Source organism: Parasteatoda tepidariorum, chromosome 9, assembly GCF_982258835.1.
Source record: "Parasteatoda tepidariorum strain Cologne lab strain chromosome 9, Ptep-v5.0, whole genome shotgun sequence".
Taxonomy (NCBI): Eukaryota; Metazoa; Arthropoda; class Arachnida; order Araneae; family Theridiidae; genus Parasteatoda; species Parasteatoda tepidariorum.
The window spans coordinates 25,302,856-25,325,991 of NC_141763.1; the positions used below are offsets into that span (position 1 = coordinate 25,302,856).

General features: G+C 28.3%; 1 protein-coding gene across 1 annotated transcript; it reads right to left on the bottom strand.

The window, feature by feature from the left end:
* Window positions 1-14,211: 14,211 nt before the first annotated feature.
* On the bottom strand, window positions 14,212-15,454 carry LOC139424877 (uncharacterized). Its single transcript, XM_071176939.2, has 2 exons — window positions 14,936-15,454; window positions 14,212-14,226 (listed from the first exon to the last, which is right to left on the bottom strand). The coding sequence occupies exons 1-2, from the start codon at window positions 15,293-15,295 to the stop codon at window positions 14,212-14,214; spliced, it is 375 nt and encodes a 124-aa protein (XP_071033040.2). The 5' UTR covers window positions 15,296-15,454.
* Window positions 15,455-23,136: the final 7,682 nt, after the last annotated feature.

A 23,136-nucleotide genomic window follows, 5' to 3' on the forward strand; every position in this document is an offset into this window, starting at 1 on the left:
TCCTCCTAACATAGTGAATAAGTGAATGTGATATGAGCAATTCAAAAACAAAATATCAAAATTGTCAACTCTGCAAACATTTAAAACTTAAAATAAATAAATAACAAGAAATTTAAAACTATTTCGTCAAAACTTTAAAAAGAAAATTTTTTTTTAAACTATCAAATATATGCTAATTTATAAACAGCAACCGAACTTTAATTTTATTATAAGTTTCAAAACAAATTTTCTGCACAAGCAAAATAATAAATACATTATTTTTCAACAAGTATGAAAAAATAAAATATACGGAAACACACATCAATAATTTTATAATGCATTTTAATGTTAAACAAAAAATAATGAATTTTTACATAGACAGGTATAATACTAATAATAAACCAGTCATTAAATAGTATTTAGAATGTAAAAAAAACAATGTTTTAAATTTGAACTATAGGCAGTTTGTTTTACATATAACAAGCAAGTTGCTTTTGCTTAGAACATGTCAAAGAATATACATTTAAATATCACAAAGGCTATATTTAAAGGGTTGGTCACATTTCTCACATATAAACATATCTTTTTTCCCTACTGCAAATAATTTAAAATCCAAAGCTTGATTTTGATAAATAGGAAAATAAAAATATTTTTCATTATTTATTTCATTTTTAAATAAACAGTAATATTTTGTCAAATATTTTATATATATAATTTTATTATTAAATATACCTAATAAATAGTGCTAATTCACAAAAGTTTTACAGCAGAAATTAAATTTCATTTAAATTTTAAAAAGCTTTCAACAGAAAAAGGATAGGTAGAAAATATATGATACATGTCAATATGCTGCTCTTTAATTTTAAATAAATTGTGGCAAATTTTTACATGGTATGGTTTAAAAGTAATAATAAAGCTGCCTTTAAATAGTATTTTTAACGTGAGAAAGATAGTGACGTTTTAGATGTGAACTACGAGCAAATTCTCTGTCACATATATCACAAACATGTTGCTTTTGTTTAGAGTGAGTCAAAAAATGCGTATCTAAATAAGATTTAAAAAGAAACCTTTTATCACATAGGCTACATTTAAATGGTCTGTCACCCATATGAATTTTATTATGCTGATGCAGTCGCCATTTATCAGGAAAACATTTGTGACAGATTTCACAACTAAACGGTTTTTCTCCTGTATGAATCTTTTTATGAGACGTCAAGTGGTAAGACTGAGTAAAGGCTTTGTCACAAATATCACAAACGTGCCTTCTTTCATTCGTATGGGTTAGGATATGACGCTTTAGGTTAGCTTTACTAGGATATGTTTTGAAGCATTGCGTACATATGTAGGGAAAATCTTCAGATAGCAAGTGTATATCACCCGATTCAGAATTAAAAAAATTACGGCGAGGTTTTTGTACAGTGAAGTGTGATTTTTGATGCTTTTTTCTATTTGCACTTTGCTTGAATCCTCTATGGCAAACCTCGCATTTATATGGCCTTTCATCGGTGTGTATTAGATAATGTCTTTTCAAATCTGCGAGACGAAGGAAACCTTTTTCACAAATATCGCATATGTGCGACCGGGAACCTGTATGACATATGCTATGCTTATTTAGATATATTTTATTTGAAAATGACATATCACATAGTTGACACACAAAGGGCTTATCGTGACAAGCAAGATGCTCCGTAAGTTCTCTTTCATTTCCAAATCTATCAAAGCACTTACTACACTGGAAGATTTGTGGTGCAATATGAGACAATATATGCAACTCTAGTTCTTTAGGAGGACATTTCTCTCCACAGATGTAACATTCATCAAGCTCTTCCTTAATTTCAATAGCCGTTTCAACTATTTCTTCTTTAATATCCGTTACATCAAATTCCATTTTTAAAAACTAGTATGTGAAAATTAGGCTGACCTAATTAAAGAACCAGTAATGATTTTAGTTATATATACTGGAATTCCAATTTTAAATAATAAGCATTAAAAAAGAAATCGAACGTGATTGAACGGTTTAAGCTATCTCTTTTTTTAAATATATATAAGTTTAAGTATCATAGTTTAAATTGGAAGTTTCAAGTTGATGACAAAGTAAACACCTAAACAATTCACATGGGAACGAGAATTTGATCAGCGAGATTTGAAATGGACTACAGGTGGCGTACAGCAGAGCTCTCTACCTATGGCAACACTTTGCATGCTTCACCAGTAGCGTGTAGAGTCTTAGAAGGAAGTAGGTTAGTTAATTTCTTGATTTTTGAATAGATTAAAAACTTTTAAGTTGGGAAACTATATGGAACTGAAACACAGCTCTAAAAGAAAGCGTCATGGAAATTTAAAAAAAAATATTTTTAATAATTAAATATGAAAAATATTAAGAAAAGGAAAAATAATGTAGTACCTGAAAGGAGGAGGAGAGGGAAAGGGTAAAAGGCATGGAGCAGATTTTCTCCCCCGATAGCGTATTCGAGCGTTGCGATTGCCTATTTGGGGGAAAATATTTCTCCTGGCAAGATTCGCCAATCAGGTTCTCGTGCTGCATTCGATGTAAATATCAGCTACAGGCATAACTAAAGGCCAGAATTCTCTACCTATTGCAACATCTCAAGTGTTTTCAAGATTAAGTGTAGACTGTCGTTCGCAACCGCAACGCTTGAATACGCCCCCTAGTGGGGTGGATATCTTCAGACTACTTTCATTTAGTTCTATCAGAATCATAAAGTGGAATGCTCCTTTTTCTTTCAGCAACAAATAAAAAGCAAAATTTGACTAAGGAAAAGGCAGAAGAACATGAAAAAACGACCCAGAACATTAGTAACTCATTCTGAAACAAAACGCTTCCAACATTTAAAGAACAATTTCGTAAATATTTTTTTTTATAGACAACAAAGTTGCAATCGCATTTTTTTTCGTCTTTAATTCATTATAAATTTAAGTGAAGTCCACATTGCTTACTTCATTCCAACGAAAAAGTTTGATTTCAGAACTTTAGTAATTGTAGAATATTCTTTTCCTTTATAGAATAATATATTTTTCTGTATCTACATATTTAGGAAAACAACAAAAAAGAATAATTCGAATTACTTGAATATTATTAATACTTGTTGATTATTAATAAATTTTTATCATTTTCTTGATAAGTACTTTTTTAATTCTGAATGATTAATTTTAACTACAATTTAGCTATTCTGTAAGTCACATATAGAAATTCAGATCGAGATCTTACAATTTTAAAATTTTGTTATGTGGTATGTCATCTTCAAGTATGGAAGGGATAATCTATGGATATATTATTCGAAAATAAAATTTTCAAATGTAGTTTTTTCCAAAGTAGAAACATTTCTACTTTGGAATTCTGCGGATTTATAAGGGTTATGATTTTTATAATAGAAAATTGACTCTTGTAAATAGTTTAGTTTTCTTTTCAATTTGATGATAGTTCGCTACAGAATAGATTTCTACGCTTTTGATTAGGAACTTTAATACTAAAAAAACAATATTAAAAAATTTTTTATTTTAATTTGAGGAACTTTTGAATAATTTTTTTTTAATCGTACTCATTCTTAATTTTATGCTTTTTTGTTTATAAATAATGATTTTTTACTAAAACTTACAATTTTTTGATAAGAATTATTGTCAAAAATGTTCTTTTGCAAAATTAAATGATACAACATTATGTGTTTCTGTATACTTTTTGCATATTTCAATGCTTGAAGTAAGATGATTAAACTTTGTTTTTGCTTGCATAAGGAAGAACATCAAACATTTTTCTATTTTAAATTTAATAAGTCACAATAAAGAAGGAACATTGCCCTGCTACTCTGAAGAGAAATCTCCTGTCTACCAGATTATAGTGTTGTTCCGCTAGCCGTCATTCATCTCAAATAACAACGTCCCCTATAGGTCGTTGCGTTCCCAACTTGAACATAGTTCTGAAAAAGAAAAAAACGTGAACATTTTAAAAAATATTTGTGACAATTAAATACGAAAAATAGTAAGAAAAGGGAAAATATCGTAGTACATTTGCAAAAGTTATAAAGACAGAAAGATCAATCACACGATCAAAATGACGTCACGGTAAACTTTGACATTAGGTAACTAATTTCTACTGAATATCCTCGCCCTCTACTGAGAAGTTTGTGTAAGCAAAACTTACATTGAAGTTGTTTCTTTGTAGCAGTTGTAAATAATTTGTTTGCTTTTTTATTTGATTTTTATAAATTGTAATGATTAATAACATTCTTTGTCCCTGTGTCAGAAAAATCTGAAATTTGCAAATTTTACAGATGTAAAACACTTTTTTCCGAATTTTTTCAAGATTTAAAATTTGTAAATTTAAGAAGAAAAAAAAACTAATAAATTCTTAGTATAATAAATCAGTTTTTTAGATTTTAATAAAATTGAAATAAAAAAAAACACAATTTAAGTACTTACAAAAAATTAATAAATAAAATAAAGATTATTTTTGTGAACAATCTAAGCTATCCAAAACATTTAAATTTCATATAAAGCACAATAAATTGGAAAATTCTAATTTAATTGTATTATTCTAATTTAATCTTAATTAAAATAAGTTATTCTTATAACTTTCATAAATACTTTGATGCTTAAATTGCAAGCTACTTTGATTTCTGGGTTGAATTAAAAATAAGAATCTCTTAATATTCACTAAGATGATAAGCCATCTATCAAGGATGATTAAAAAAAATGATTGATTACTAAAAATCATTTCTTTTAGACTATGAATATTTAGCTGGAATCCTATTACCGATAAAAGCAATCTGGAAAACTATTTCATGGTTTTCCTCTGCATGCAATGCAAAATATGATTATTTTAATTTAATCTTAATTAAATTAAATTATTCTCATAACTTTCATAAATATGATTGCACTCTTATACTTAAATTGCGACTTACTTTGTTCTATGGCTTGCGTTGAAAGTAAGAACAGGAAAGTTTGTAGCAGTTGTAAATAATTTGTTTGCTTTTTTATTTGATTTTTATAAATTGTAATGATTAATAACATTCTTTGTCCCTGTGTCAGAAAAATCTGAAATTTGCAAATTTTACAGATGTAAAACACTTTTTTCCGAATTTTTTCAAGATTTAAAATTTGTAAATTTAAGAAGAAAAAAAAACTAATAAATTCTTAGTATAATAAATCAGTTTTTTAGATTTTAATAAAATTGAAATAAAAAAAAACACAATTTAAGTACTTACAAAAAATTAATAAATAAAATAAAGATTATTTTTGTGAACAATCTAAGCTATCCAAAACATTTAAATTTCATATAAAGCACAATAAATTGGAAAATTCTAATTTAATTGTATTATTCTAATTTAATCTTAATTAAAATAAGTTATTCTTATAACTTTCATAAATACTTTGATGCTTAAATTGCAAGCTACTTTGATTTCTGGGTTGAATTAAAAATAAGAATCTCTTAATATTCACTAAGATGATAAGCCATCTATCAAGGATGATTAAAAAAAATGATTGATTACTAAAAATCATTTCTTTTAGACTATGAATATTTAGCTGGAATCCTATTACCGATAAAAGCAATCTGGAAAACTATTTCATGGTTTTCCTCTGCATGCAATGCAAAATATGATTATTTTAATTTAATCTTAATTAAATTAAATTATTCTCATAACTTTCATAAATATGATTGCACTCTTATACTTAAATTGCGACTTACTTTGTTCTATGGCTTGCGTTGAAAGTAAGAACAGGGTTTTGCTATATTCACTAAGATGACAGGCCATCTATCAAGGATGATAAAATTATTGATTATTAAAAAATAATTTCTTTGAGATAATGAGCATTTAGATGGAATCATAATACCAGTAAAAGCAATCTGAAAAAAATCTTCGTGGTGTTTCTTTTGTGTGTAATGCCGAATTTGATCATTTTAATCTTGATTAAAAGAAATTACTTTTACAATCTTCATGACAAGGGTTTTACTCTGACACTAAATTGTGAGTTACTCTGATTTCTGGGTTGAGTTGAAAATTACAAAAATGCGAAGAGCACCTCTTTACATTCACAAAGATGATTGGCTGTCTGTCAAAGATGCTAAAATAATGATTCATTAATCAGTGAATGGGACATCACCTATTTCACTAACTAAAGGTCAACTTGCTTGCAGTCCTACTAAATTAAGAAGTCCATTTGGTGTGAAAGAAACAACATAACTTGTATTTTGATACAGAATGTTAAGGGGACACAAAATTTTATATTGGTAAATATGTTTCGTCACTTATTTAATAAAATTAAATCAAATTATTCACTGAGTGATGAGAAACATTAAAAACTTATTTCTTATGTTAATATTTTTAGAACATTAGTTCTTAAAATGATTACATACTATACTTCAATACTAGCCAACTTCTATACTTTACAAAAATTTGCTTTCCTAGTGATAATGAAATAATTAGTGAAGATAAACAAGATGAAGACAATTACTTAATTCAATCACCTAAAATACTATACGATAATCAGCCAGTCTTTGATATGTAAGACTCCCTTATATTAAATTTTTTATTAATTCTAAAAATACATTTATATTATAACAATAAGATTAATGCTAAAAATTGTATGCTGTTATATAATATTATAAATTTATATAATGCTAAAATATTAAATTTTTATAAATACAGAAAAGAGGGGACACTAACTTTTACATACATCCACTATTAAAATTACATTTAAATATTTTTTATCATGTTAAGTGGAGATGTGAAGTAATAAATATACAGATAAATCACATATTAGTTGAACTAAAATATCTTTTTTTTTAATTCTTTCTTCACAATATTAATCAATAGCTAAAAAAGAACTCTGTACAATACTTTTTACTGGTTTAGTTACTTTTAATTTATCTGAATATTTAATCTGAAATATTTCGAACCTTTAACTAAACAAAAACGGGGTTTTTTCAACTTGTCAAATAATTTGCATATAACGCAGCAGATATAAATTACCTTCTATACATAAAACCTGTCATTTTATAAAATAGAATAACTAGTCATTGTTTAGAATGCCCAAAATCTATAAGCAAAGAACGAAACAGTTATAACAAGTTGTGTAAAATGACTAATGAAAAATCTACGGCAACTAACAAATAAAGTCTAAACAATAATTTTCACATTTCATACTCTGAATAAATAGCATTTGCATTTTACAAAATGACGAGGCATTTCACATATTGAAGGTAATAAACGTACATAAACTGAAAGAACCGAGTTATAAAAACAGAGTAGCAAAATATGAATGTACTTCCCTTTTATTTTAAACCCATTAAAGAACTAGAAATCCAAAATTACTCAAACTTTTAAGTATACAAATTTATTTGAACTTAATCTTTAGGTGACAAAGTCTAGATACATATCATTCTACAATTTAAAAAAAAAGAAGAAAAGGTACACGACATTTAAGATAAAACATATTTAAATTTACAAACATTTGAAATAAGTCAGATGTTACATCTCAGTAGTGTAGTGAGGCGGAAATTGTAAGAAGTATACAATGATCAGTACAAAAAGGTTGCATATTCAAAAACATAAATTATGTCTAAGGATGTCATTTATTTTTAAAATACTATAGCTTATTATATCCAACACTGAAGCATTTTAACTGTTTGATTTACGATTTCACTAAATTGGATTGAAGCAGAATGTTCTTGCAAATACATCTTATAAAAATACATACCATAGATAAAAGAAAATCTATAAGAAAGATTTTTAAATATATAAAGTTAGTTATCCAACAATTTTGTCTTGCATTGATCTATTTTTCATTGAAGCATAAATAATATTACAAAACAGCAATCAAACTAATAATAGTTTTTTTAAAAATAAAAAATTGAAATATACAGGAAAAGAAATTCATAATAAACACTTTCAAAAAGTGTTATTTTTATATTATATTTAGGCGAGCTATAGTGCTGCATTTTCAACTGATAAGTTTTAATTCAAAATAAAGGTAGCTCCATTTCTAACCATTCATCATTAATAGTGCTCTTAATGAAAGGGATTTTAAGGGCATTAAAACTAAACTCTAGAAAAATAAAATTATATTTGGTGACTACATGGGTACGTCTCACGTTGGTAACTGAGTACATACATGTTGATTAAAATAATTTTTAAAAAAATTCTTTTCCTGATCAAATAAATCAGTAATAAAATATCTGTTAAACATTTTAGTCAAATAATATAGCACAGTAGGGAACCGATTATCCGGAATGGTCGGGACCATCGCTATTCCGGATAATTGATTTTTCCGGTTTTCTGAATCGCTACAAAAAGCCGTTTTTTTTATTGTTAAACCCAACTAAAAAATAAAAAATTGGAAATAATCTTAAAAATAAGAAAAAATGATGAAGTAATACACTAATGATTATTTCCAAAATGATGGCAAGGTAGACATCTTTAAAAAAAGAAAGAAAAATCGTAAAATCTTATGAGGAAAAAAGTGTTTTTTTTTAAAAAAATGGCGAGAAAATGTATCGAATTTCATTCCGGTTTTTTGATTTTCCGATTTCCGGATAACGGGTTCTGTACTGCATTAGCAACAATTAAACATAAGAAGTTTCATAACAATTAGACCTAACAGCTTTCTTATTTATTTACGCATTATTCATACCAGATTTTTATTTTTTAAACACAATAATTTATTTAAGAAATTCCCAAATTGTTTTTCAAGAATTTTTTTTTTTTAAGTTGAATACACTAATATAAAACTTAAAGCAGGATTGCTGGCAAGGATGACTGGGAAATTTTCACTTTTTTTTCTTCAAAATTCTCTGAACTACTTTTTTCTCAAATCAATTACACAATACTACCAAAACCTTAGAAATATTCCCATCTCAGTCTCTGTTTGCAGCAAACTTTGCACTAACTGCTATCACCAAGACCTGGTTCTTAATGTGATAAACATTAAATGTAAGTATGCAGTGTCCTGGGTAGTTACAAATTTAACGCTTTTGGTTTGGCTCCTTTTTCTTCTTGGAAATCACTATCTACTTCTAGCCAAAACATAACTATTCTGACACATGTAACACACCAATACAAAATTTCTTCTGAACTCTTTGAGTTAAAAATCACACCCAGTAGAGGAAATTCTTCTTTTTTTTTTGCAGGCACATAACTGAGGAAGAACTTTAATTTCATAAACGTTAAAAGTGGAGGTACCTTCTTTTAACAAAAATGCATTTAATCCGTTTTTTAGCCGATTTGAAACAATGATTTATATTTGCAAAATAAGTAATGTTTTTGATCACAACAAAAATGAAAGTCTATTCATTCGTCATCAACTTCTAAAAACTCAGTGCTCTTTTTTTCTTCCTTAACATTAATTGCATGAGTGAGATAATGCTGTTTCAAATATCCGCTGCGAGCGAATACTTTACCACATATATCACAAACATGTTGCTTAGAATGAATCAAAACATGGGTGGTCAAATAGGACTTCAGCAAAAACTTTTTGTTACAAACATCACATTTGTAAGGTTTCTCATCAGTGTGAGTTTTAAGATGCTGATGCAATGGCCATTTACTTGCAAAGCATTTGCCGCACATTCCACATTTAAACGGTCTTTCCCCGGTATGAATCCTTTTGTGAGAAGTCAAATGGTAGGACTGAGTAAAAGCCTTGCCACAAATGTTACATACATAACGTCTCTCTTCAGTGTGAGTCAAGAGATGGCGCTTCAAGTTGGCTTTAGTTGGATAAGTTCTGAAGCACACCGTACACAAGTGAGGGTACTCTTCAGATAATTGATGTATATCCCCTGAATCAGAGTTATGAAAATTTCGCCGTGGCTTGTACACTCTAGTATGAGTTTGTTGGTGTTTTTTCATGTTAGCACTTTGCTTGAAACCTCTGTCGCATACTTCACATTTATATGGTTTTTCATCAGTGTGGATCCGATAATGTCTCTTTAAATCAGCAGGTCGAAGAAAAGCTTTGCCACAAACTTCGCATTCATGTGGTTTTGAATCAGCATGACAAATGCTATGCTGCCTCAAATAATTTTTGGTGGAAAATGACATGTCGCATATCTGACACATAAATGGCTTCGGATGGGTTTTGAGATGCTCTTTGAGATCTCTTTCATTTCCAAATCGATCAAGGCACTTACTACATTGAAAAATTTGTGGGGCAATATGAGACAAAATGTGCAGTTCAAGTTCCTTCGGAGGACATTCCTCTCCGCATATGTAGCATTCATCCAACTCTTCTTTAATTGCAGTTACCTCGACATCAATTTCAACTAACTCTTCTTTAATTTCAACTTCCGTAACATCACTCTCCATTTTCTAGATAAATATCGAAACGAAGCCTGAGTAGAGTTACAAATAAAGACAAGTTAAATACGTTGAGCTATTAAAGTTTGTTTAGAATTTAGATTGATTTTACACGGAAATGAATGCACACTTGTAACCTTTGTTTAACTAGAAATGTGATGCTTGGAACTCTCTGGACTTTTAAAAGGCTCATTCTCACTAACTAATCACCAATGCGTGCCGCTCCAAAGCAACGAGTAAATTTTGGTAATGCGTAAACTCCCATTACGCCAGAGCAGGCCATGGCCCCATATGATTATGGGCCTCCTTAAGAGGGATTTTTTGAAAATATATTTAAAAAAAATAAGAAAAACAATGATTTAAAAAAAAAATCAATTTCAAATATATTGCAGCGCCATCTAGATCAAGGCGTGCAACAAAAACTTTAACTGCAATCTTTTTAGGAGACGATCAACTATATTTTTTAAGCATGTACCAATAATCTGAATATATTTATGTAGTGATTTACATGTTGCATTTATTTATTATTGCTTATCGGATGCAGCTTACAAAAACACTTCAGTGGTGACCCATGGACATATATGGCAGTACTTTTACTTTCGTTACTTGTACCGCCGGTACAAGTAAAAAGTACGTACTTTTACTTGTACTTCGTTACTTTTTAAATTTAGTACTTTTACTTGTACTTTCGTTACTTTTTTAGGGAAAAAGTACAAGTATTTGTAACGGAAATGTCGAATGAAATCGTTACTTTTTTCTAAAACTCGGTAAGATTTCTAAAGAAAAAAAAAATGCTTTCGAAATGCAATTATTTTGCAAAATGAATAAAAATATTAATTATCAAGTTATTTTCATTCATTTTCGAGTTTTATACATTTGTTTAATACATTTTAAATAAAAAATGCTGGATTTCGTTATTATGTTTTTCAATTTTCTTTTTGAACTCACTAATAATACATTTTTGTCTAATATATTTTTACCTAGTACATTTTTTACTAAAATTATGTTTATGCCCGACCTTGTCAAACAACGCCCAGTCAAATCTCTAAGAACTTCAGAGCTATTGAAAACAATTATAATTACTATTATAACTCTTGAAAACTCGAAGGTATTAATTTAGCCGCTGATACTAAAACTCGTTTACAAATTTTAATTATTCCGTTTGGCAGAAATGTTCGGAAAATGATTTTCTCGCATGACTTCAGCATTAGCCATTGTTGCAAATAAAACTGTAAACTGTTCTGTTTCAACTTATACTGCACATTCAATTATTTTTTACTAGCTCAAAGATCACAAAGCTATCTGAAACCCCGTGTTTGCTTTGTTTATGTTTGTGCTTTTAAAGAGCGTTTCTATAGAGTAAAACAATTTTAAATCAATGGTAATTTAAATAAATAAAAATAATAAACTAAAAATTAAAATCAATAGATAAAATTTATTTTTCGTGCAAATCCATATATTTGATTTCAAAATATATTATGCAATTATATTATAAAATTATATTATCAGGGGTCTGACTAGGTTTTTGTGAAAGGTACCTATTTTGTGAAAAGTTAGACATAATTTGTGAAAAATTAAAAATTATATTAAAAAATCAATACAAAAACATGGTGAAAATATAGAGTTATCGTTTCTTTAGGGATACAAAAATAAAATTTTAAGTTAATTCTACCGTTTTTCCTAAAGTTGAATTTGTGAAACTACCGTTTTACCTAAAATTGAATTTGTGAAGGTACCGCTAAACGGTAGAATAATATTCTTCCGAATTTAAAAATAAATTAATGTCCGTAACTTTCAAAATTAAAAATAATTAAATAAATAACAAAAATTTTGCAAAAACGTTAAAGAACATAAGAATATGATTCAATAAAATTTTAGGTTACTTTGAATTTTCGATTTCCTAGAAATGTACTTTTAAATCGCTACTTTTTTCATTTAGTACTTGTACTTTTACTTGTACTTTTTACTCGTTACTTTTTAAAATAAGAACTTTTTACTTTTTACTCGTTACTTTTTTAAAAAATACTTGTACTTTTACTCGTTACTTTTTAAAAGTAACGTTGCCATATATGCCTATGGATACTCAACATAACTTCCAAACGCAAGTAAGTGGAGTTAGTCTTTCTGTCATACGGGCTAGAAATTTTTCAATATCATTATTTAATTAGATAGTTTTAATATTCCATTCGTTTTTATTTAACGTAATGTCTACGGAAAATAGTCCTTTGCCGGTAGAAATGCCGGAAGTGCATGCGGTAGGAATTAAGTTACCCGCCTTTTGGGAAAAAGCTCCAGAATTATGGTTCGTAAACGTTGAAGCACAATTTTCCGCACAAAATATTTTCACATCATTTCAACCTTAAATTCGGAAACACTATCATATGTTAGTGATATTTTATTAAATCCACCAGCAGAGGATAAGTATAGCGCCCTTAAAACTCGCTTAATTTCAGAATTTTCTGATTCGGAGCAGAAAAGGATCAAAGCTTTACTTCCAGAGCTCGTATTGGGGGATGAAAAACCATCACACTTACTGCGTAAGTGTGATGGTGTGACTCAGCAGGTGAACTCAGCAGGTGAAGCCCCTTAGTGTCATGTGTTTATCCATCATCATAATATATCGTGAACATAACAGTAATTCTACGGAAAAAACAGCAACATAATTTATCTACACACAACTATAAGTTTTCCTTATATTATTTCAGGTACCTAAAAATGAAGAAGACTGGAGAAATATCGCTGAACAATTTGATTTAAAAACAAATTTTCCTGGTTGCTGTGGGGCCCTAGATGGGAAACACATTAATATCATTAAACCACAGCACAGTGGAAGTGATTTTTACGATTATAAAGGTAATTTTAGCACCGTATTATTAGCCCTTGTTGACAGCAACTATGCTTTTATCGCTATAGATGTGGGCAGCCAAGGAAGGGCTCATGATAGTGCTATTTTTAATGAGTCGTCATTAAAAAAGCAACTAGAAGATGGATCCCTTTGTTTTCCACACTGGGGAGTGATCCTCGCGGATGATGGCTTTGGCTTAAAAGCTTATTTAATGAAACCATTTTCTCGGCAGTCACCACTTTCAACTGAAGAGAAAATTTTTAACTATCGCCTTTCTAGGGCTCGTCGAGTAGTCGAAAATGCCTTCGGCATTATGACGATGCGATTTCGAATTTTTAGGACTTATATCAATCTACGTCCTGATAAAGTTGATAAGGTGGTGATAGTGACTTGTGTTTTACATAATTGGCTTCTACGCAATTATCGATCCTATGCTCCTGCAGGCGTTTTTGACACAGAAGTAGATGGCAGTGTAAAATTTGGATCGTGGAGATCAGAACCAGCTCCACAATTTGTTTCTAATATTCGTGCCCAGTGCAGCAATAACTATAATGCATTCTCTGAGGAACGCAGACGTAGTTATACCTCTTATTGTTAGTACTGGCGCATTAACGTGGCAAACGGAAATGATTCGTTGAGTTTTATAGTATATATATATATATATATATATATATATATATATATATATATATACATATATATATATATATATATATATATATATATATATATATATATATATATATATATATATATATATATATATATATATATATATATATATATATATATATATATATATGCATTTACTAGAAAAAATTTGGTTGTACAAATTATTCTTTCATTGTATTATTTTTCACTGCTCATTTTTATTATGTATTCCTCATTTATTTTATTATTTTATCAATAGTTTGTTTGTCTTTACTATATTTGTAAATTACTTCATTTTTGTAAGCTACTTCATTATAGTAACTACTTAAAATATTTTGATTTAATTTATTCATTTTCTTTTTATTTAGAATTGTGTTATGTAATATTTTAATTTTTGTTATGCTATGAATACTTGAAATTGTATTACATTAACCTTATCTATCAAAAATATAGTCATTTATTAAAAATAAATACTATATTTTAAATAAAAAATAATTTTTTACTAATAATTAAATTTAACTTTAATAAAATTGAAAATAAATAATAAAACAATTAAATTTTTATTTTTAACTATGTTTTTATTTACTAGCTTTTGTATCTGTAACGATGGAACCTTACAGTTATAATTTCGACCACTTTCCCAATTCGAGACTTTAATTGATCTCTGTGATCATGATAACACAAGTTAAATCGTTTCCTGACTGCTACCAACAGAATTTGTCTCACTGTTTTGTCAGTATAGATTTTGACCACAATGATCTTCAATCAACAAGCTTGAGTTCTCAAACTTCAACTGGAGCTTTGTTCATGATGACAAAATTGTGATACAATTGTAAAAATGATGTTAAGTTCCTTTTATTGCTCGCATTAAAATTCCGACCACCATCCGACATTAAATTCTTAATAGATTACTAAAAAATAAAAAAATTATAAAAATAATCAAACTTTTACTAGTGCCATTTTTCAAATAAACTAAAACGATTCACTTTTTGGCACACTTTAAAGAAGAAAATAAGCTCTACCAGGTTGTCCGTATAATAGTGTTAAAAAACAATTTTGTAAATACATTTCATACATTAACATTTGATTAAAAAATAAACAATATGTATATATATATATATATTACATAATGTTTAAAATTCATTACCAAATTCGAAAATGATTTTCTTTTCTTAATGACTGATGGAAGAAATCTATTTGCAGCGTCAAACCAGGAAATTTTTGGAATGTAAACATCTTCAGCTGCAGCCCCTGTGCCTTTCGATTCTTTAATTTTCTGCAACTCTTGTTTAAAAGCTGTTCTTATGCTATTGATCTTGTTATTCACGTCTGCCGGTCCAACTCGGGGCATATTCATGGCTTTTGCTATTCGCAACAACGCTGAGTCCCTGGCATCTTTGTTTTTATATTCTTCATGCCTGACATTCCACAAAACTTCTTCTTTCTCATAAAACTGAACAAATTCCAAAGTTTTTTGGTCATCGAATTTACTATTCCTAGCTTCCATTTTCAACTATCTATCTTGCAGCGCCAATTCAAGTTTAAAAATGAATTTTGAAGAACTCGGAGGAGATTTGTGAAAACCCTAGCGGCCGAAATATTCTCAAATACAGATATTATCTAACTTCTTTATTTTTGGCAGTGATAGTTAGGGTCGGTTTAAGAGTCCTAAAGGCCCTAAGTACATAAAAGATTTTGGTACTCCTTAAATGAAATTAAAAATATCAACACAAATAAAATAAAAAATATTTTCTTAAATTAAATTAAACTAAGTTTACAAAATTAAACAGTTTTTCCAGGGTATCTTTAATGGGAATCAAATTTTTTTCATGACTCCTTGAAAACTTTTCAATGCTGAAGCTGAATTAAAACAATTTTGACAATACTATTGTTTTATTTTTAGAAAAAATTCCGTGTGCTACCAGCTATTTTTTTTTTTCATTTTAATTCTATAAAATATAACATAATTTTTTATTTAAACTTTCCGGGTGTTCCGTGATGTATTTTAATATGCATTTTAAATTTTTCCTAAAAATTAAGCGAAATTTTTTTTTACTCACTGTCTCATATTAATATGTATAAAAAAAAAAATATTGAACTTTACTGAATTTTTATACAGATTAAAAAAAAAAACATACAAAAGCTTAATATTGTTTAACAACGGAACTTAATAATCAATAAAAATAACAAACAACTTTTTTTTTCATCTCTGAGAGTGTTGGGGAACCTGTAACGATTCTCCGTGAATTTATAAAAGTTTTATTATTACCTACAGCATTTATTATTATTTTTTACTAAGTTAACAAGCTTTCGTGTTTGCAACGATGGTAACATGCAATTGAAATTTCTACTTCTTACCGACATTGAATTGAATTTCTACTATTTACAGTACTCAAATCTTTACTTGAGCTCCGTACTTATTGAGAATACAAGTCGTTTCCTGATTGCAACAAACAGAGTTTATTACCATTTTATCAGCAAATAGGACTTATCACTAATAGATATATTGATTACTGTTTAAGTAACCGAAATTCTCCAAATTCAACCAGTGTTCTATGGACAAAAAAAGTTACGATTGCTTCCGGACCACTGAAAGCTAAGTTTATTGTCATTTTATCACCAAAGAGAATGTTTTGTTAAACATAAATAGAACCATCAAATTCCAACTGTGTCTGGAACTGGAACTCTATGTCTGATGACAATTCAAATTACATTTGTTTCCTGAAAGAGAAAATACCCCAATCTTGGTTTGACTTCTTGATATCACGCTAACCTATACTGTTACCTACATTTATATAAGCAAAGCATTCAATTATTTGTATTATTTTCTTATATTTTCTGAAGTTATCAGCAGATGACTGCTCAAATTATGGGTTGAGAAATATCTTCTCATCGACTTTTAAATATTAATGAAATTGCTGATAAGTATGCTTACCATGGGCTTATAAAGGGTTAATATAAATTCACAAATAATCATAGAAGGAGCTTAAAGGGAAAAAATATCAGTTTTATTTATTTATATTTTGTTTACATAATATGTTGGCAAAACAAAACGATTGTTTGCATGTCGGTCTGACTACAGCAACGCAAGGATAATAATTATTACAAAAATACCACATGCAAGATAGAGGCAATTTAGTTATAATTAATTAGAAAAGTTGTATTTCCTCACTCTAATTATATATTTTAAATTTAAAAAAACAACTCTTATCATTTGCATTGACACAACAAATTGCAACAGATCAACTTTTAAATTAATTGTTAAAATAACTTTATTTAACTAGTATTTTTTATTGTGTTCAGGATCTTTAATCCATATAAATAATCTAATATTATTTTGAAAATTTTCATATTGTTCAATTATGATTTTAAAGATGGATTAGAAATGTTTTAATACATTAATATAATATGCTGTTTTATTTGTATAAAACAATATATTATAAATTATATTTCACTAAAACTGTTAATTTTTATTTTAACAGTTCACTCCACTACTTTTACAACTAGTCTTTTTTTAACTGTTTCCTACGCTTTTTTATTTAAAGAAAATGTAAGAAGTCGTAAAACGTCACTATAGTAATTGATAAAGTTATTAAAATGAAAATTATTAAATTTAACCTATTAAATTATGAAGAAACAACACACACACATAAAGCTTGTTAAATTAGCTGACTTTCAGCAATCTATTTTTCAATTTATACTAAACTGGTTTTAATTATATTCAAAATAGTACTGATGCAAATTTTAACTCAATATAGAATTGGAAGTTTTTTGAGAAAAGAATAAAATAAAAAATTTAATCATGAAAATAAAGATTAAAAAAAACTACAGCTGATATATTAAATATTTTTTAAAAAATAAGAACTTCTAAATCTGTGCCCCATAACATAAGAAAGAGACAAAAAATAGAGAGAATTTGAAAATCGATTCGATGTTTTCTAAGAAAGGGCGTGCACAAAATAAAAGATTTGACACCCCGAATAACTTTTCATTAAATAATCAGATTTACCCGTATGTGATAGTGGGTCAAATCTTAAATGCGCTTTGCTGGTTAATTCAAACATTATACAATAAATACAAAATACAAAAAATATACAAATATACGATTAATTATACAATAAATTACGAATTCAGACACAAAAATGTACTTTCTCTCAAAAACATGCCTCATTTTTGCTGATATATAATTCTGACCCTCAAAATATAGATGTTAAGTAATCGCAATCTGGAAAATATGGTCTCAAAAGGTTACATAAGAGGGCAGTCGAAAGTTTGGACATGCTAACCTAAATTTCACCCTTTTTGCGTATTCCGCTAAATCTCTAGATATTTTTATGGAATCAAAAGATTATTTTGTATGTAGTTATAAAATTCATTAATCCAAAAATAATTTGATTTATAAGTAGTTTTTATAATTATTTTATCAAATAGTAGACGAAAAATTTCTCTCTTGTAATATGTACAAGTTCTTACATCATTATTATAGTATGTAATTTTAAATATCAGTGTACAAAATTTGAATAATGTCTGAGTTAATAAATTATAAAAAGTCATGTATTTAAAACTTCATTTCTCGAAAACTATTCCACCAATTTCATTTAAATTTTGTATTTTTCTCATTTCAAATTACCAACTTAACCATAATACCTTACAATTTAAATTCCCGTCATTAGATGAAATGCATTATAATACTTATTATTTTACAAGAAATTATATTCGAATAAAGGAATTTTATAATTGTGTACAAAAACGATTTTGATTCGCTTGTCAATTTCTCGAGATAAAGAGCTAAGACAAAAGGGTTCAAACTTTTAATCGCTCTCCTGTATAAATTATTGGAAAAATATTTTTCAGATTGTGGTTAACCAGACCATATTTCAAGAGTCAAAATACCAAATCTGTTGAAAAAATTTAAAAAATAAAATATGTTTATTCTGAGAAAATGCTTTTTTTTGCTGATTTCATCACTTTAAACGTCGTTAACATGAATTAATTAACATATTTAAGGTTAAGTTTATCTTCGTCAATCTTAAGCGGACTATATCGAATATATATGTTCAGTAATACATTGTGTCCTTACACTGGGTGTCCCAGGATTATTGGAGAAAACTTAAAAGTTGGAAAGAGGCATCACAAGGATCAAAAATTACATAGCTACCCGTGGTCGGAAACGTCATGGGAATGGGAAATAAGTATGATAGGTGAAACAAAATAACACAAGACTAAGATCTTCTGAGATGTTTATTGGTCCAAGATATTACATGCGTTGTGGTAAATAAGTGAAAATGTTAACATCACTGCTAACGATGCATGCGTTCACACCATCAGGCCAGGGATTGGGGAACTTGCAAAAGAGTAGCCGATTCTTGCTACCAGATCCATTTCAGAATCCACAGGTGTTACGTACACAGCACTTTCCATTGCACCCCAAAGAAAGAAATCCATGCTGCTTAATCAGAAGAGCGTGCTGGCGGAACCAGATGCACACTTTGTTCGGCTTGAACGGTTTCTGTTTACATTACAGATAATTTATCAAGTTCTACTACTTTAAATTATTATGAAAAGAAGTTTTAGATTATTGTCATCGAATTTTTAGTGAGTACTCTCCTTTTGGGAGCAGAAACATGATAAATGAAGTATATTTCGGGAAAAACTTGAAATCAGGTTCTCGTTTGCATCTTCGAATCGGCAAACGCAATTCTTTACGTGCAGTGTGAATGGTCCTTGGATTGCGTGAAAATAGTCTTTACTTATTATTGTGACAGAATTCTTCCGCAAATTATGTATATAAAAGTATGAAGGGTAGTTATACAGTTTCTCTCATTTTCTTCAACACACAAGTCTTCTGTTGTGTTTAAGTTTAAAAAAAAAACTAAAAATTTGTCTGTACTTAATTGTAACCATCATAATCAATTCATGATCTAGCTATTTCTCTGCAGGAAAAAAAAATCCTCTTATAACGCTTTTGCAAAATTGACCCTAATCAATTTTAGTATTCTCTCCCGGATGTACGTCATGGATAACAATCAATTACCAATACCCACAATTGGCACAGTTATCGCTATTTGAATCAAAGTAGGAATAAAAGTTGAACATCCATCAAAGTAAATTACGTCACATCAAAGTTAGAGACAATTACAAAGACAGGGAACTTTTCATACATTTATTTAATTTTAAAAACAATAATTTTCCTCTTTTCATTAATAGAATTACAGGGTTGGTTAAACTGCTTGTATAAATGTCTAATAAAATATGATTTTATTTTTTGAACTTCATTAAATAATTTTAAAATTCGAATGAATTTTAAATTCACAGAGGCCGAGATTATTAATTTGATATACCATACTCTCAAGAACAGAGCGCGACTTTTTTTTTCGCATTTTCCCTTTTCCCTAAAATTACGCGGCTTCAATTTTTGTTTTATTTACCTTTATGACTTACTTTGATCAAAGTACTTTGATCGTGTCAACCCGCCTTAAACAAAAGCATTTGTTAGAGAGCCATTTTCTTAATTTTTAGATCTTAATGCACCCGGGTTTTTAGATTTTGTCATGAAAGTTTTAATTACAGGTAATTCTTATTAATTAATGATATATAACATGTATGTTTTAAAGCATTTTATTAAAAAAAAATCACATGGAATTTCGAAAATTATTTATGAATTATATCAAACCTTCTGAAAATACAACGCTTTAGAATTCAAATTACACAGTTAGTTCTTCTTTATGTGTAAAATTTATGTATTTTAAGAAAATCGTAAACAAAAAATTTTTTCATTTATCAAATTTTTTCCCTGTTTCCTCAGAAATCCTTAGTTAGATCTGTCAAAAATATGCAGAGCAGTTTAGTATAATTAAATTTCTTAAATTTAAATAAGCCGATTTATGTTTATTTCAGTGACATAATATGAAGGTATCTTTTTTTTCTAGAAAATATATTGTTAATTACTTAAATTTTTAGAAAGCTTTTACGTTGAATTTTTTTTAATACAGTGGAGAGTTTTCTGATCATGCTTAAAATAATTTTGTTTCAATTTTATTATAAACTTATGTAAAAAATAAATTCAAAATAGAAATCTGGAAAGAAATGGAAAAATCCTTATTTTGGATTCTAGCTAATATTTATCATTTTCGTTCGCAATTACTGCTTTCATTATTATTCTTTTAGATTGCCTAAACTATTGAATAAATTATGGGCATGCATACTTAAATAAAAAAAAAATTATTCTATGTGTATCACATTTATGTGCAAAATAATTTGTACACATTAATTATTTTTATTTTAAATACATAATAAAATTATTATGATAAATCATTGGAATATAATTCATGTTAACAAATTAAGTACAATTTAAATTATCTTTTTGTAGATTTTAATTCGAAAGTTAATTTTTTTTATTTAATTTACTAACAAACTACTTGTATTTTTTTTATTTTTTTATATCTATCTATCTACACATTTTATTCATTCTCAACATCCTAAAATTTTTGACAAATTATGTTTAATTCAAGAAGGACAATGTAAAGTAAACCTTGCATATTTCTTCGATCCCTTTATAAAATACTAGCATATATTTTACTTTGTTACTCTGTTTACTAGGTGCTTCAATGGTGAAGTATTTAGCTGATTTCTTAAATGTTAAACCTTAATGGGATATTGATGTTGTCTCACACCCTAGAATCAATGTGGACAGATTAAGTGCAAAGTTGAAAGATGTGAAAGGACAATATGATTTAGTCTTAATTCATGTTCGTAAATTGAAACATAATTTATATAATATATTTGATAATTATGCATTCAATCTCTGTTTGTATCTTGTGTAACTATTTTAATTCAGAAACCACTTTTCATTTTATTTTACATACAGTGGGTAAAAAAAGTTTCCGTACGGTCACTAAATTTAAGAATAAATGAGCATAATTTGTAAAGTATTGCATTTTTTCTTTAAATACTGTCTATATGTGTTTAGTATAAGTCTATAGAAAGAGATTTTTTATAAATTTTCATTTTTACAAAGCGAGAAAAGCAAATTATTTGCAATATCTAAGGTAAATTGAAAATTTCAGTGCAAAAAAAGTTTCCGTACGCGTTATGCAAATTCTTTCAGACGTGTTTAAAACAGGCCCGCAGTAAATCTTTGACGTTAGAAAATTAATCGTTAAAGTTGATCGTCTCAAAATGAAAGTTCCCAGAGCTATTCGGGAATTAGTGATTAAATTGCGAAAAGATGGATTATCCATGAAAAGGATTAGTGAAATGACTAAAAAATCGAAGTCTACTGTGCAATATATCATTGAAAGATATCGTAAACTTCATTCACTTGAGGATAGAGATCGATCCGGGAGGCCGTCCAAATTAAATCGCGTGCATAAAAGAAACATCACACGCCAAGTTCAAGAAAACCCACGAATTAGTGCAAGGCGGTTGGCAGCTGATTTAATGGTTAGTTACCACATTAAAGTCTCAACTCAAAGCGTGAGAAATGTAATTTAAAAAAAAGTGGTTATCATGGACGTGCGGCCCGGAAGAAACCCCATATAAGTTTGTGCAACAGGAAACAAAGTTGAACTGAAAAGTGCCATTAGTAGCATTTGGTGTAATATTTCTCCATAAACAACAAAAAAAATGTAGGAGTAATGCCAAAACGTCTAAGAGAGGTGATAAAGGCCAAAGGAGGACCCACTGATCATTAATTGCATTTTTGTAAATGTATTTTGCATTTTTGTAAACTTTTTTCGTGTGCTAGGGCACCGTACGGAGACTTTTTTGTTCCATGTTTACGGCATTTTTTGAGTTTTTAAGATTTATTATTTAATTTTGTCAGTATTATGAATAGTAATATGAATAAATATTAAATAATATTAGTTTTAACACATTTTTAAGTTTTCATTTTTATCATTATGAATTTTGTGTGACAAATTAAACTTTGATTTGCATTCGTATCTGCGTACAGAGACTTTTTTTACCCACTGTATAGTCATGTTATTAAATAATAATTTATTTCGCATATCTTTGAAATAAAGGTGTTAATGATGTGCAGCTGGGTCCAATGCCAAACTTTAAGAGACTGGCTTTTGCGGCTAAGGAAATTTGTGAAGGGATTGTTGTTCTTTCACAGGTTCTTGATCGAAGAGTTAAAAAATTTCTCTCGCTGATAGATCAAAGCAGGCACTAACATTTTGTTAATTTAGAAAATGACACTATTAAGTTTTTCCAATGAAAGTGAATGAAAGCTTTGTGTATTTTACCTGGGCTGATGTTCAATGAATCAACTTTATCTGTGGATGAATGTATTAGTAAAGATGGCATTCATTTAAACTGCCAGGGCAATATTCAATCTTTGAAGAA

Excerpts from the sequence above, each read along its gene's own strand:
- LOC139424877 (XM_071176939.2), bottom strand. The coding sequence starts at position 15,295 with ATGGAAGCTAGGAATAGTAAATTCGATGACCAAAAAACTTTGGAATTT.